Source organism: Poecile atricapillus, chromosome Z, assembly GCF_030490865.1.
Source record: "Poecile atricapillus isolate bPoeAtr1 chromosome Z, bPoeAtr1.hap1, whole genome shotgun sequence".
Lineage (NCBI taxonomy): Eukaryota > Metazoa > Chordata > Aves > Passeriformes > Paridae > Poecile > Poecile atricapillus.
Genome location: NC_081289.1, coordinates 61,760,965 through 61,776,932, shown reverse-complemented (window position 1 = coordinate 61,776,932; position 15,968 = coordinate 61,760,965). Strand labels below are relative to the sequence as shown.

At 39.5% G+C, this 15,968-nt stretch overlaps 1 protein-coding gene across 1 annotated transcript; it reads left to right on the top strand.

The window, feature by feature from the left end:
* The first annotated feature begins 703 nt into the window (after positions 1–703).
* Positions 704–15,530, top strand: LOC131572731 (dihydrolipoyl dehydrogenase, mitochondrial). Its single transcript, XM_058826038.1, has 14 exons — positions 704–813; positions 1,728–1,803; positions 2,518–2,597; positions 6,119–6,187; positions 7,925–7,994; positions 8,350–8,450; positions 8,766–8,909; positions 9,074–9,175; positions 10,220–10,410; positions 11,794–11,964; positions 12,348–12,537; positions 12,918–13,055; positions 14,326–14,415; positions 14,518–15,530. Exons 1-14 carry the CDS (start codon positions 775–777, stop codon positions 14,581–14,583), a joined length of 1,527 nt encoding a protein of 508 aa, XP_058682021.1. The 5' UTR covers positions 704–774; the 3' UTR covers positions 14,584–15,530.
* Positions 15,531–15,968: the final 438 nt, after the last annotated feature.

Genomic DNA, 15,968 nt, shown 5'->3' with positions numbered 1-15,968 from the left:
GAGACTGAGGGGAGACCTTTTTGTGGTCTTGAACATTCTTCATGAGGGGCCGTAGACAGGCAGGTGCTCACCTCTTCATTCTCGTGATCAGTGACAGGATTTGAGGAAACATCATGGAGTCAGGGGATGTTTAGACTGGATATTAGAAAAAGTTTATTCTACAAGAGGGTGGTTGGGCACTGGAACAGGCTGCCCAGAGAAGGAGTCACAGCCCCAGCCTGACGGAGTCCAAGAAATGTTTGGACAATGCTCTCAGGCACAGGGTGTGACTCTTGGGGTGTTCTGTGCGGGGCCAGGAGCTGGATCCTGATGGGGGCCCCTTCCAACTCAGCATATTCTATGACTCTCTGATTCCAAAAATATATAGATATATATTCTATATTATAAATAGATATATAAATATTTCAAAGACTGGTGTCAAGAGGATGTGCCAGACTCTTTTCAGCGATGCCAGAGACAGGTTGGGTAGCGTTGGCCATAAAAAAAACCACAAGAAGTTCCACCTCAGGATGAGGAAGAACTTTACGTGAGGGTGACAGAGCACCGGAACAGCTGCCCAGGGCGGTCGCGGGTCTCCTCCTCTGGAGACATTCCAAACCCGCCCGGGCGCGGTGCAGGTGTCCCGGCGCAGGCGGGGTTTGCCGGGACCGTGCCCGCTGCTCGCCTGAGGCCCCGCTGCCGCCTGGCCCCGCCCCGCGCCCGCCCTGCACTGCGCCTGCGCCTGCGCGCGTCCGCGGAGTCCTTGAGCGGCCGAGGCGCGGCGGCACCGCGGACATGCAGCGTTGGGGCCGCGTCTCCTGTGCGCTCGCTCGGGTACGGCACCGGCGGGACGGCGAGGGGAGGGCAAGGGAGGGGACAAGGGACGGAAGCCGCGGCGGGCAGCTCGGGCCTGGGCTTTCTTTAGACCACTCAGGCCGCCGGGGGCGGGCGGGGCCGGAGTCGTGCCTTGAGACGGGCGCGGGCCTTGGCCACGCTCCCCTCCCTGCTCCGCTGTCCCTTTCCTTCGCCGCTCGGCCGGGCGGAGGGGACGCGGCGGCTGCGGCGGCCCTCAGGGTCCGTGAGCGGCAGGGACCAGTCTCCCTGCTGCCGTGTGCGTTGTCGGTGCTGGTCCCCCGGTGTCCCGGCCCGCGGGAGGCCGCGGCCGTGGTGACTGCGAAAAGCGCCGCCGTCAGCCGGCCCCGCGTTTGGGCTGCGGTGCTGGGGACTTAGCAAGTGTTTCCAGGGACATCTTCTACTCCAGTTACAGGGTGATCGGCCCTCCATGTGTTTGTAGCAGCTGTTCTGTTCTGTCCCATTATTTTTTCGTAAAGGTTAAAAAAACTTGCCCTCCCGCACCTCCTATGTGATGCAGCTGCCTACTTATAGGAAGTGGCCGAAGGGGTTGGTTACAGAACAAGGCTCTTTCTGAACTTCTGTGGATGTATAGTTTATGTCATTATGCGGTTTGAGAGTGTCATATAAACAGTTGAAAGTTTTGTAGTTAGAGGCAGCCTGAGGTGAGACTGACCTGAGAGCAGGTGTGATGACAGACTGAGGTGGCAGAGCAACTTCTGCCTCTTGTTCCAGTCAGTGCCCACTGTGCTTCAGTCATGCTGTTCCTGTTTTGGTTAACTGGTGACAGTAATTCTGTGTTCATCTGTGTGTGACTGAATGCTTATTTTTCCTCGAGGATAGACATAAACTTGTAAAACTAAGGGGTTCTTTTTATTTTGTTTTTTCCTTTCTAGAGAAGCCATTTTGATCGGATTCATCATGGTCTTCAGGGGGTTTGTGCAGTGCCACAAAGGTCCTATGCTGATCAAGGTAATTTCTTGTGAGAAACCTTTTTTTTGACAAAAAAACCCCATCAACACAAACTCCCACAAAAAACAGAACAATACGTCAAACTCAGAAATCAGTCTTCCAGATGAAGTCTATGTCAGGGTGGAGATTTAGATGAAAATTGTTGTTTATTTGCATAATATGATTTCAAGCTAAAGCTGTAAATAAAAGTTGGAACTTCACCATTGTTATTAATTAATTAATCAGTATTAATTAATGTTCTAAAAGAGATTGTGGTTACAAGATATGAATTATGTACAAAGTTCATAGCTTCCACTGCTTTATAATCAATAGAGGTTGCACAGATACCTATTGCAGCCATGTTTTCCCCTTTATAAATTTGTGGCATTCAGTAAGCATTTATGTTTTGTGCTAAACATCAATAGAAGGTATGTTGAAAAAATGCTACAATAAACTATGGAGACATCTTGAGTTAAGTTCTTAAAGGCTTTAGAACAAGAGGGATGGGAAATTCAGTTTCTTTATGCCATTTTACATTATTTTCCTTGTGAAATTTAAGACTGATTATTTTTCTTGTGGAATGAATATCTTTACACAACCGTTCCCCGTGTCCAGAAAGTTAATTTCAGATACAGGCATAGCTTCCTTATCTAATCCTATTTCATTAACTTGCATAATTCTTAATATGCAGTTATTTTGCTGAAAAAGCAATAACTCAACTATTCTATGTTTCAGTTGATGCTGACGTCACGGTTATTGGCTCTGGGCCTGGAGGATATGTTGCTGCTATCAAAGCAGCTCAGCTTGGATTTAAGGTGAGACCTCACACAGATAGCAGAATACTCATCCAGGTGAACTTGAAAGGTGTCTGTGTAATACTGTAATTCTTCTGTCACATCTTGGGCCACCAGATGCTGTTGACATGTTTTGTTAATCTTTCCTTACCTTGCTTACCCAGATTATGTGGAGTTTGAAATGGAGGTCTGTATTACTCTTTATAGTCCTGCTACTGACAGAGCTGCTTAGGAGAGCTTGGTTTTTGGTTGGAACTGATAATTGAGGTGGGCTTACACTCTTGTGAAAGAGAAGGTGAGAAAACAATGCTAGGGAGGATTTTTTCTCTCAACAGAGGGAAAAATAAAGAGATAATAAGTGACAGAAAGACCACTGGAGAATATTTTGAAGAACAGACTGAGGGAACTCAGAAGGGGAAAAAGCCATATTCAACTGATAACACTTTTTGAATGTGATTAGTGGAATTCTACTGCCATGTGAGAATTTTAGAGGCAAAAATATGTGTGTAGAAATACTGTAGTATCTTAGTTACATTTATTTATGTTCATCTCTGTTGTTCTGCCTGTTGTCTTTGAATGCCTTTCAGAAGAGGCGGTTTGTGTCTGATGTGTACTAGTGCTGTGTCATTTAATTAAGTATCGTGAGAGTTGTATGTATATATTATATTTCAGATGTTTTTAAACTTACAAAAATACAAAATGTGATTTCAGGATATTTTTTTGCTTTCACTTCTTAATATGAGACCAGCTGACACTCTTGGCATTGCATTATTGTTCTCATAATTACCTGGATCTCTCAGAAGGTGGTGCTAGCAGTCTTGAGCATGTTTCTGCTGTTTGATATGTCAAAATGTTTCTGAATTACCTAAAATAGACTTTATGACTGAAATGAGCTGGTTTGACCACCTGGCAAGGACAAGAGCTCGTGGTGATGAGTTACAGTGAAGCACAGGAATAGGGGCCCATGCAGTATGTAGTCTTCATCTTTCAGAATTTTCAGAGCTTGGCTGTACAAGGCCCTGAGCCACCTGATACATCATAGAATCACAGAATGGTTTGTGTTGGAAGGGATGTTAAAGCTGGCCTAGTTCCAACTCCCCTGCCATGGGCAGGGACACCTTCCACTAGACCATGTTATTCACATACCCATCCAGCCTGGCCTTGAACATTCAGGGGTGGGGCATCCACAGCTTCTCTGGACAACCTTTTCCTGTGCCTCACTCACAGTAAAGAGTTCCTTCTTAAGAGCTGATGTAAATCTGCGCCCTTCAGCTTAAGGCTGTTTCTGTCACTAAATGTGAAAAGTCCCTCCCCAACCTTCTGCAAGTCTCCTTTAAATACTAGAAAGCTGCAGTAAGGTCCTCCCAGAGCCTTCTTAGCCTGTCCTCAAAGGAGAGCTGCTTCAGAACTGTGGTCAGCTTGGTGGCCTCCTCTAGACTCACTCCAGCAGGTCCGTATCTGTCTTGTGTTGGGGGCCCAGAGCTGGACACAGTACTCCAGGTGGGGTCTCATGAGAGCAGAGTAGAGGGAGGGAATCACCTCCCTCAATGTCTTTGATGTTGACTCTTTGGAGAAGGAGTAATTCTGAGTGTTGTCCCTCATTGGTCAGTACTCCCACAACTGGGTGTCAGTAGCATCTTTTTGGGTATCTTTTAGCCTTCTAATATGTAACTGTCCCAAAATATATATGTTTGAGATTCCATTAAGTTGTACATCTGCCTGTGACCTAGTGCAAAATAATTGAGTTGTCTTTACATATCTTTGTGAATTACCCTTTTGTCATAGTAAATGCTCTTGCTTCTGGATGTATGTGGCTACTTAGCTAGCAGCCTGAGAAAAAAGGGTGCTCAGTGCTGCAGGTATTAATTAAGATTGTGGCCATCTGCCTTGTGAGTTCATGTTTGATTATTTTAAAGCTATTTTTGTGGCTGGCTATAAGCAGCTTTTCTTGGAACAGTACTGTCTTTGAGTGCTTCATATCTGTGAGTAACAACAGGATACCATACACAGAGGGGTTACAAAGTGCCCTGGATTCTGTTTTTATGATAGTAAAAAATAATTACACTGTTAATATAAATACACTGTTTCGTAGCTAGTTAGAGAGGGGAAAATGCTTTGACATACTTGTGTATGTTGCCATTGTCATTGAATAAACATGTAGAATGTTTTTGGTGTCCTTGAGGAATGTATGGAGGTGTTTTTAGCAGACTGGCAAAAAGATTTCATAGTTACATCATCCATGGAAGAGCCTGATTCTTCTCTACTGAATTACTTAAATTTCAATTTTAGTGCTATTTCTGCTAGCACAGGCATTGAGTCCTTGTATAACCACCACAGCATCCCATGTTATTGCCAATAGTGTTCTCTGGATATTGGCTTTCCAAAAGCTTTGCATGACCTTGTCAGTGAAGTTTATGTAAAACGGATGAAGCAGAACATCCTTATTGGGTAAAGGTAGGAGCAGTCTGGTGCTGTTTGATCCATAGTGCAGCTTTTAAAGCCCTTGTGTTGTGTTTCATGTATTCATGTGCCTAAAACAAGAGGAGGGAGAGGTAGGGGATAAGCATGTCTCAGAATGCTCTTGTGATTTGATGCGATGAATTCTGTTCTTCATGTTACCGTCATCCCTACCTTAGCACATAAGCAGCAAGTTGAAGAAATTGTGAAAGGCTTTCACCTAGGTAGCTGCCTCTCAGTGGAATGGAACTCTGAAGAGTGTAAACCAAGGAACAATTATTTTGAATATGTGTGTGCCTTCCAAAGAAGGAGATGCCAATTCCTTTGTTCCTACAAAAATAGTTCAGGATACTCTCTCCCCCATTCTTGTCTCCCAGTGATCTGTTTTTATATGAAGGTTTGGCAGTTGTTTTTGTCCTTTGCACACTTTGATGTTGTCAGTTTAATGAGAAGGAGATGACATATTTTCCATCCCTGTTGCTATTGACCTTGTTTTTGTTTGGTTTTGCTTTACTTGATTTTTGTTTTCTCTTTCTTTATAGGTGGTGGTACAACTTTATAGCAGTGGGAGGAAATGTTGTTTGTGACTTGGGGGTTCTGTTCTGTTTTGTTTTCTTTGAAGAAAATACTGCATCATGGGATTTCAATCCATGCCAGTTCACTTACCAGTTGTTTTCTTGTTTTTATGAATCTTCACATGATTTACATGTTCTGCTTTTTGCAGTTTTTTTCTGTAATTGTTAGGGAACATCTTTCACTGGACTTAGTGTTGTATTTATTATTTACTTTGTATATTTTTGTAGTAGGACAGCACTTGTATGAAAGTATGAATGGTGCATTAGCTGTTGTGTGGTAGAGAATTTGCAATTTGGTTGCAGCTACTTTGTGGGTTTTAAGTTAACAAAAAACAAGAGACGAGAAATATGAGCTGTAAAATAGATCTAGGAATGAATTTAATGGGACACTTGTAGAGATAGAATTACTAGACAAGTAGAAAAATGACTTTGTCATCAATTCTAAATTGTGAGGAAATGATGGCATAGTATTACTAAAACATTTTTTTTTCCTCTGTTCTTTTTCCTCAGACTGTCTGTGTAGAAAAAAATGCAACGTTAGGGGGAACCTGTCTGAATGTTGGATGTATTCCATCCAAGGTAAGTGTGTATAGTTTGTCACAGCTTCATTAAACAGTTGACATGATGTGCTTCACTTGGAAGGAGATTAGGAAGGAGTTTCTCAAGATGGATGTACATGTACAGAGTAGCCTGGAGGTGAAGCTGGTGATGCTTGTGTGGAGTAATGCACATATGGAGAGAAAGAGCTGAGTCCAACACATGCACTCAGAAAAAAAAGACAAGCAAGAAGAGATTAATAGGAACTTCATATTTGACATTGCCAGTCTAGGTTAAAGTAATTTCAAACCTCAGCCTTTGAGGTGAGGTCTTGTTACCTCCACAAGAGCAGTGCTGTTGCTGGGGGATCTGCCTCAATAGCACCCAGCTGTTGAAGGAAGACACTGCTAATGCCAGGTTTGTGATGGCTGTAGTAACAGACATAATATTCTTAACAAGATACCTTCTAACTGTATTGCTGTTTCTGATCCTTTTGCTCAAGAGGTTCCATTGGCATGGAAGGAAAAAATACAGTATAAATACTAAGGTTTTTTTTAAATTTTGTATTAATTTTTCTAAACATTTTAGTAATCATTTTAATGAAGTTCAGAGTATCTTAATATATTGAAGCACCACTCAAAAATGTCAATCCGCACCTTGAAATTTGAAACTTTGCTAGGATCTATTTAACTAACTTCTCACTTCCCTTTTTTTTTCCCTTAATCCTTTAGGGTTATTATGAAAATACTATTAAACCAATGGCTAAACTTGAATGCTATCTAGAGTTTGTTTGAATGGCAATAAACTTAAGTAGTGGATATGTAGGCTGTGTACACCAAAGCAATAACGAATGATTCTGATATTCCTTTCCAGAAAACAATCCAAAATAATACATTTGGCATGGATTTTTCTTTTCCTTTCTTGTTGCTGAAAGTGGTTACATCTTTTAAGTAATGTGGATGTTAGAGGTTCAGGGCTGTGTCAGTTACGTGAAGTAGAAAAATTACTTTTAAAGACAGTTGATAAAAATTATAAGAATGGAATTATCTTATTAGTCTGTGCAAACTTGCACTGTTGTCCTTGCGAAGATACAGATCATTTCATATTTGCAGTGGCTATAACAAAGGAATCAATTTTCTAAGTAAGATCCTGCCTTAACTATATTGTTATTTCTAATCGAAATACAATTATTTAGGTTCTGAATTTGAAGCTGCTAGTTTATAGCCATCCATATAAAAAATATTCTAATTTTATCTATGGATTTGGAGGATCCATATACCTGAGCTAGCTCCAAACCATCACGCTCAGCTGGCTATGTGGTTATAGAAACTTCAGCAGCACAAAACCTCAAAATTTAACTCATATGTCTACACAGGCTAAAATCTTAACAGGCATTTTAATGTTTAGTTTAGATTTTCCTCGTCCAGTTTTTCTGTATCTTCTCTTTGGCCATCCTTTCTTTTCCCCTGCTCAGTTTGTTCCTTCTTTTTTTTTTGATCTCTGTGGAGTAATTTCTGATTTCTATGGTGAAATGAGCAAAAAAGATAGGTGTGGATGTAACTGTTTTCTATTTCTATGTAAAGTATGTAACTTCATTGAGTATTTCAGTAGGAGCTACTGTGTACAGTTTCTGTGGTTAAAATACGCTTCTTCAAATACGTGTGTATCAAACTTAATAGTGAGAACATTTTGCAAATAGTATAATTATTCTTCCTTATAATAAATAAATTTTTCTTGTGAATGTGTGTCCAAATTCATGTTTTTGTGTGTCTGTTTTAGGCCTTGCTGAACAACTCACATCTGTATCATTTGGCCCATGGAAAAGATTTCGCTAACAGAGGAATTGAAAGTGAGTGAAGAGCTCTCAGTGCCTCTTACATGAGTGGTTTCCACCAGGAAGTAAATTTAGTCTTTCCAATCTGATTAGTATGGTTTGCTGGTCAGAAAATGTTTTTAGTTATAAATAATGTCCTTTATCTGTCATTTGGAGGCTTAGGGACTGCTCTTTGAACTCTGAATAATGGCTAGGTAAGTTATAGTTGGAAAGTGCAGTACTGGTTTTTAGCATAGCAGTTGTTGAATGTAACCTTTAGCATTTAGTAGGGCCATTCAACTTTCTGTGCCAGCTGTTAACTGTGTTGAGGTCAGCTTCTTTAACATTAACACACTGCAATGCCTGATGTATTATTTTGTTTTAACCTTAGTTACAGGAATCCGTTTGAATCTAGAGAAGATGATGGAACAGAAGAGTAGTGCAGTGAAGGCCTTAACAGGTGGAATTGCTCATTTATTTAAACAAAACAAGGTTAGTTTGGATTATATAGTGAGGTATATGTATTTTTCTGATATGAATTTCTTACTTTTTTACATTTTCATACTACTGCATAAATTAGAGTGACTGATATGACAAGGGCAGAATTTGAATGCTTCACTTCCAGAATACTTTTAAATGCCCAGTGCCTTCTTTCTTAATCTGTTTAAAGGAGTAGTATACAGTTACTTTGTGATTTGTACCAGATAGTGATACAGAGAGGTGTTTTAGCAGCACTTCTAAGCATTAATGAAATGTAGCCAAACTTACATATTTGAACCTGACTTCACTGTGTTCTGATTACTAAAGGTTGTACATGTATCTGGGTTTGGAAAAATAACTGGCAAAAACCAAGTGACTGCAACTAAAGAAGATGGCAGCACACAAGTTATCAATACAAAGAACATACTCATAGCCACAGGCTCAGAAGTTGCTCCCTTCCCTGGAATTACTGTACGTATTTGAACTTAATTGTACTTCCTTTTCAGTGTCTCATAGCCACATAATTTAATGTGTAATAACGGTTTGCACTTGATTGCACTTCACGATCTGTGTGCTTTGTATATAATATGTAAAAGAAATTGTAAACCTCGCTTTGTGCATTTCTTTGTCATTAGATTGATGAAGATAACATTGTGTCATCCACTGGTGCACTGTCACTGAAAAAAGTTCCTGAAAAGATGGTTGTCATTGGTGCAGGAGTCATTGGTGTGGAACTGGTGAGAGGAAATTTAAACCACTTGACTTTTAATTTGTAATGGAAAGGGTGTTACTTTTTGTTGTATTTGATGTTTCTGCTGTGATTTAACAGTTCAGTGAGTTGTAGTGAATCTGTTCAGACTTCATAGCCTATGAGCTCCATTTTTTACCAGAAAAGCTGGGATAAGTGTTTGCTGGGGCAGTACTTCTGCAGCTGTTTAGATAAGCAGAGAAATGAGAGAGGAGCATACAGGCCTTGAATATTTATTTTTCTGTTTTGGAGGAGTAAGGATGTGGAGGGAATGCCAGGATACTCAGGATAAATTCTTACGTTTAGTAGTTAATCTTAAGAGATGTTTAATGTGGTGTGATAGTACATACTGTATCAGCCAAAAGCACGGAGACTTTGTAGTTCATCATCGTCTGAGTCCTTTTGCGTCACACCTACACGTTCCAGAAAGAATTTATATTTCCTGGTCTTGCAGTTTCTGGAAGCTGTGCCCATCTGCTTAGCCTTCTGACCATTAAGCTGGGAAAGAGTAAGCAAAGTGAAATTCTGTGTTGGGTGGATAATGGGTAACTGCAGGTAAATAGGGTGTACGTGGGTTTTGTTGGTGAGGCTGATCATGGTTAAGGTTATAAATACAGACAGGACCAGCAGTGACTCCATTTTGTTGCATAAAATTTCCTTAATGTGGTATTGTTTTGATTAATTAGTAATGGTATTAGAGCACCACAAGCAATTCCCTTTGGGCTTTCCTTTCAGATTCTTTGATTTTGGATTTCTTCTATACCTATAGTATAAAACACACGAGTTATGTTTAGTTATTTTGTTAGCTATTTGGTCATGGAAGTTTTCAGTCTGCAAATAAACAATGATAAATCTCTTTTGTTGAAAGGCTGGGGAAAGTTGAACTTATTTTATGCTGTCATGTTTGTAGAAACTCATCAGTTTGCTGTTGCGTGTTATCCTGTTCTGGAAGAGTTTATAGTCTGTTGTAAATATTAGAGTAAAAGTATCTGAAGTTTGCTTTTCAAAAACTCTATCTGTATTGTGAATGCAGGGTTCAGTTTGGCAGCGCCTCGGTGCAGATGTGACAGCTGTTGAGTTCATGGGCCATGTTGGTGGAATGGGAATTGACATGGAGATCTCTAAAAACTTCCAACGTATTCTTCAGAAGCAGGGATTCAAGTTTAAACTGAACACCAAAGTTACTGGTGCTACCAAGAGACCAGATGGAAAAATAGATGTAGCGTAAGTGTTTAACATAAAACTCAAGGAATGCAAAATATATTCTTCCTCCCAGTCCATCAAACCTATTTCAAAATACAGTCTGATATTATTTTCTAAACAGGAATGAAAATTAATTATTTAGTGCAGTTAAGTGTTTATCTGCCTTTGTAACTTACAGACCTCATAATTTGAGTTTATTAAATCCTAAGTTGCTTATACAGGAGAGGTTCCATTGACTTGAGTTGAGGGCTTGCTGGCATAAAACCACTGTTATAATGAGATCAGTAATAGAAACAGAACTGTAAATCATTCTTTTCATGGAAGATATTTGCTTCTGGTATAATTAGGATAAATACCATGATTGTTCATACAGTAATTTCCAAGCCATTAATTCTTGACTACATACTGGAAGGTCATCATGTCTTAGGGTAAGCATGGCAGAGATATTATTGTTCTTGAACAGAAATAAATGAAATTACCCAGAGAGTCTATTTTAATGGTTATACTCAAGACCTTCGAAGTTTCAGTGAGATGTGACTAATGTGAACAGTTAATACAGAAACATATAAAGCAAATTTGCTTAGTAAAAGTCCATAAGTATGCACTAGTTCCATTTGTGTTAATGGATTCTCCATGCAGAAACTGTACTTTAAAAAAATGCTTGATGTTACTTCACAAAAATAAGCTTGAATGTTTTTTCACTGGAGACTTAATATAGTGACTTTTACTTGATGTATCACTGTAGCTTGGGGTAGTCTGTCATCCATCACTGTAAAGGTCCAGGACATGGGCTTCTTTACATGCCTTGCTGATGCTGGTTGGATCTCTCAAGTAGTCTGTTCCTACTTTTAGAATATCGTTTTGGTTCATGCTTTTGAAGCACACTTCCAATTATCCTCACTTCCCATGCTTTGGTTCCTGTGCTCTCAGAGTACGTGAACTGATCTTGTTCTGGGTGCAGTTAAACACAAGATGCACGTGAGGGATGCATGGAATGCACGGCAGCTGCTAACACAGGTTTGGTTCCTGGGCCGGAAGAAAGCTTGCTCAGAATACATGGCTCGACCCCACCCCAAACCATATATGTTTTGGGTGGCAAGTACTCAGAAGCAATTACTTTGCTGTACAGATTTGATCCTATCCGGTCATGCTATTTGCTGTTGAAAATACACCCTGAATTTCTCTGTAACAGTTGTTAAGAAATGTAGTAAGAGGTGTTGCCCCTTCTTCCGTATTTTACTGCTGAACTCTTGCAAGGAGGCATCATGGGGAAGGCTGAATGAAGTGCTTTGGGTGCCAGACCCAGCCAGCAGGTCACCATCTTAGGTCATACTAGTTACTAGCCAGAGAGAGATAAGGCTGCAAGTTTACAGCTTACCATTTTTGCTTCTTATTTTACTGTAGTGTTGAAGCTGCTGCTGGTGGCAAGGCAGAAGTAATAACTTGTGATGTGCTCCTAGTTTGCATTGGTAGGCGCCCTTTTACAAAAAATCTAGGTCTTGAGGAACTTGGAATTGAACTTGATAAGAAGGGAAGAATTCCAGTCAACAACAGATTCCAAACCAAGATTCCAAAGTAAGTAAGACTCATTTGTTTTTTTCCTTTTTTTTTTTATGAAGAACATCTGTTTTTAAAGTTTAACTTACTAGAGCACTTCTGGTTTTTAATAGCAGAACGTATTTTCCTTTTCTGAAAAGAAAACTCAAGATATCTGTATCATTTCAGTAGCTTAAAATTTTTAGTCAGCCTTTGAAGTTTTGTCATTTAAAGGTCACTGTTTCATGTCACTAAGTACCTCTTGAAGTGTAGTCATTCTGTGGAAACTGCTAAAATGAAATATTCTAATCTGTTTTGAATAAGAGTTTTCAGTAACATGTTTCAAAAGACTTATGAAAGGTAGCCCAGGTGTGCTAGGATGTTTTTAAACAGTGTCTTATTCTGTTTCATTGGTCTGATAGCATCTATGCTATTGGTGATGTAGTTGCTGGACCTATGCTGGCCCACAAAGCTGAGGATGAAGGCATTATTTGTGTAGAAGGCATGGCTGGGGGAGCAGTTCACATTGACTATAACTGCGTTCCCTCTGTGATCTACACTCACCCTGAAGTGGCCTGGGTTGGAAAGTCAGAAGAACAGCTGAAAGAAGAGGTATTGCTTGTTTTCTTTTCCAACAAAAATTGCTTTTCCACCTTGGGCCTGATTTCACTCTCTAGTTGTTTATCTAGCTACTTTATCCAAATTTCTGCATTTGAATATATTGCTTAGGGGGGTGTTAGTGAATGATGCTGTTGTGCATCCCACTCTCCCAAGAACCACCATGTTCTCTTTAATGACTTGCATTCTGTGACATTAATATTGTTTGTTTGCAAATTAATCTTTTTTAGTACACTCTTATACTACTTTTGGTGCTTGTTCATGTACATTCCTCTGTGTCTCCTGTTTTACTTCTGTTGCTTCTCCTCGTGTATGTAACAGTTGGTTACATTGTTTTTGTTGGGCATTAACTCAGTAACACATCTGTTTTGCAGGGTGTAGAATACAAAATTGGGAAATTTCCATTTGCTGCAAACAGTAGAGCAAAGACAAATGCTGACACAGATGGCATGGTGAAGATACTTAGTCAAAAGTCCACAGACAGGATGTTGGGTGCACACATTTTAGGCTCAGTAAGTATCATCAATTGTGCTTTCTTGGCCTTGTGATGTTCTTCTTATTTAGTGTTGCGTAGTTGTTGAAATTAGAACTGGTGTTTGTAAACAGGAAGGTTTGAGTTTGCTACTTTTTTTTAACGTTCTGTACCCCTGCCCCCCTTTCCACATTTTAGTTACTTTGGTGTAACTAAGAAAAAAGCCCAGCTTTTTTTTCTCCTCTTGAATTGCTGTGGTTATTTGGTTTCTTTGGCCATTTTTGTGTGGTGAGATTTTTTTGGTGGTGGTGTGGTGTTTTGTTTTTATGAATACTGCCAAATACTTGAGAGAACAGCAGAAATTGCTGATTCAACTTTTGGAAGTTGAGGGAGCTGAAAAGACTGTGGCTTTTTCATTGGTGTTTTCTTTTTTCCCTTCTCTCCAGCTAAAGACTTCAGCAAAGGTGGTAATCTTATGCTGCAGTCACCAAATCTGGGGTCAGTAATTTGTGGAATTTAGAGTAAAAAAACTTTTGGGATTTCCCCTGCTTAGGAGATTTTTGGTTTTTTTTTGGTCAAAGTTTAGACCCTTATCTTTCTCTGTTTTGTTTTTTAGCTGTAAATATTTTTCTTTTTCAAAATATTTTTTCAAAATATATATTCTGCAAATATGTTTGCAGAAACACTTCCATACATTTTTGTGTACAGCTTTCTTCAAGGGAAACACCAAACTGTTCTCAATAAGATTTTATGCTAGTTATTTTCTCTTGCACTTGCAGTAATTTAGAAACCAACATGCCTTAAAGGAAACACAACTTTGTCTGTCTCATACCAACAAATCTAATTTTCTTCATTAGGAAAGGACTGGGGGGAAATCTTATTGTCATGGATCTAAGTACTAAAAATGTGAGAGGAAATTTAACTATTTTTGACTCCTCAAAGATACATTCTCTTAGTAGATATGCATAAATACAGCAAATAGAAATGATGGTGTAGGTGTAGTAACATGCAGGGAAACACTGAAGTTTTGGTTAGGTTTTCTTTCATGGAAAAATGCCCAGCTTTTGCGCAACTCCGAGGCATAAGAGAACAAGTACTCTCATCAATGTTTAGATTTAAGCTGGGTTTTAGCACAGTCACCAAATAGATTAAGTACTTACGACTTACATTAGAACACAGATGGAAGTGCTGGTTAAAACATAACTTTTCTTTTTAGCAGAAAATTCTTATAAATAAGCTGTTACTGATACAGCAGAATCTGGACAACTGCATGAGGATTTGTGCTAATTGCAAGTACCATTAAATTACAGGGTGCTGGTGAAATGGTGAATGAAGCTGCCCTTGCTATGGAATACGGAGCATCGTGTGAAGATGTAGCCAGAGTTTGCCATGCCCATCCAGTAAGTGTTTTCTAAAGGGGCTGTTGAACATCATTACACACACATGCTGTTACTCCATGTAGCTGTTAATGACTTGTAACTTTTTGTGTTTGCTCTCTACAGACGGTGTCAGAAGCCTTCAGGGAAGCAAACCTAGCAGCATCCTTTGGCAAAGCTATCAACTTCTAAAATGAAAGAGCAGATCTTTGTACATATATAGTACATCTCTGAAAATGGACTGTGGGCCCTTATGGAAGGCTGAGTCTGAGGATTTTAGGACTGACTTAAGTGAATATCATAATTTTAAACATCAGATATTTAAACAAGTAGAGTTTGGAACAAGTGGAATTATCCAGTCTCTGTAAATTAAATACTTAAAATTACATGTTTATTTACACAATGAATGTTGCAGAAAAGCAGCCTGACAGAACTCTTTTCTTTTCCAAAACCAAATGTTTTGCTGCTGCATGGGATTATCAGGTGTGCTGGTCAGAACTCTGGATAATTGTCCAGAATACTTTGTGTTTTCTTATTTGAAGTAGTGACACAATAAACCAGTTAAATGCTGGCACTTAAAATGCCACTGGCACTTAAAATGCCACTGTCACTTCCGCACAAAAAATGTGTTTTCTTCTGAAGGGATTAACTTTGGTATTTAACCTTCTTCTTACATATGAGTACCAAATCTTATTTTGACCTTATAGTGTTGGGATGTTGGGAGAGGAGGAGCTCGTGTAGATCAATTACAATTATATTCACTTTCTAAAGAGAAAATTACTCTCTATGTGATTCTCCATGTCATGTTTTCATATTGAAAACTTGTTAGGGGAAAAATTGAGTGCTGATTGAGAAATGAAAGATTGAAGACAAATTCATTGTACTGCTACCTATTTTTTTTTGGTTTTAAAGCTTCCATTGTCCAGCTCTCTTAAACTTGAAATGCTAAAACTGGGTAGTGAAGCAGTGTTTGCTGTTAAGTGGTATGACATGAGGGTTCTTCTGCACCTTCCACCCATAAGGGCTGCAGTGTCAGCTCTCCACACAATTAAGATATACTTTCTTCTCTTCTGTTTTCTATTTTGTTCTCCCTTTCTGTCTCTTCTGTAGCAAGAGAGCTTAATAAATATTTGACATGACTGGAGGGTCTTCTTGGATTTTGTTTGCTGATTGGATCCTTGTATTGTCTAGGTTGTTGATTATGTGAGGAAGCTCACAAACAGATGGCATATTTGGAAGATCTTTAATCTGTGTATGGAGCATGCCTAAGTCCAGTAGTTCATTTTAACTTTTCCAAGGTGCCATTACTTCTTTTTTGTCAGGTTCTTCTGCCTTGAAGAAAACCTTAATACCTGCTGGTATTGTGCATGTCCTTTTTCATTATGCCAATGGAATGAGAAGTGTACATTCAGAAAGTGATGCTACAGCTACTTGGTTTTGTGTATAGACAAGATAGTTACATCTTTCTGGTTTGCTTTAATAGCTTCTTATTCAAGTATTGATCCATTATCCATAGTGAGTGATGGAGATGGATGCCAGCATTACCATACCAGTTAATTGGCAAAACACCAGATACT

What these genes read in the sequence shown, in the direction of transcription:
- LOC131572731 (XM_058826038.1), top strand. Translation starts at nt 775, where the DNA reads ATGCAGCGTTGGGGCCGCGTCTCCTGTGCGCTCGCTCGG. An exon ending in TCTCCTGTGCGCTCGCTCGG is followed by an intron (nt 814 to 1,727) that starts GTACGGCACCGG and finishes TTTCCTTTCTAG; the next exon opens with AGAAGCCATTTTGATCGGAT. An exon ending in CGCTAACAGAGGAATTGAAA is followed by an intron (nt 7,995 to 8,349) that starts GTGAGTGAAGAG and finishes TTTTAACCTTAG; the next exon opens with TTACAGGAATCCGTTTGAAT.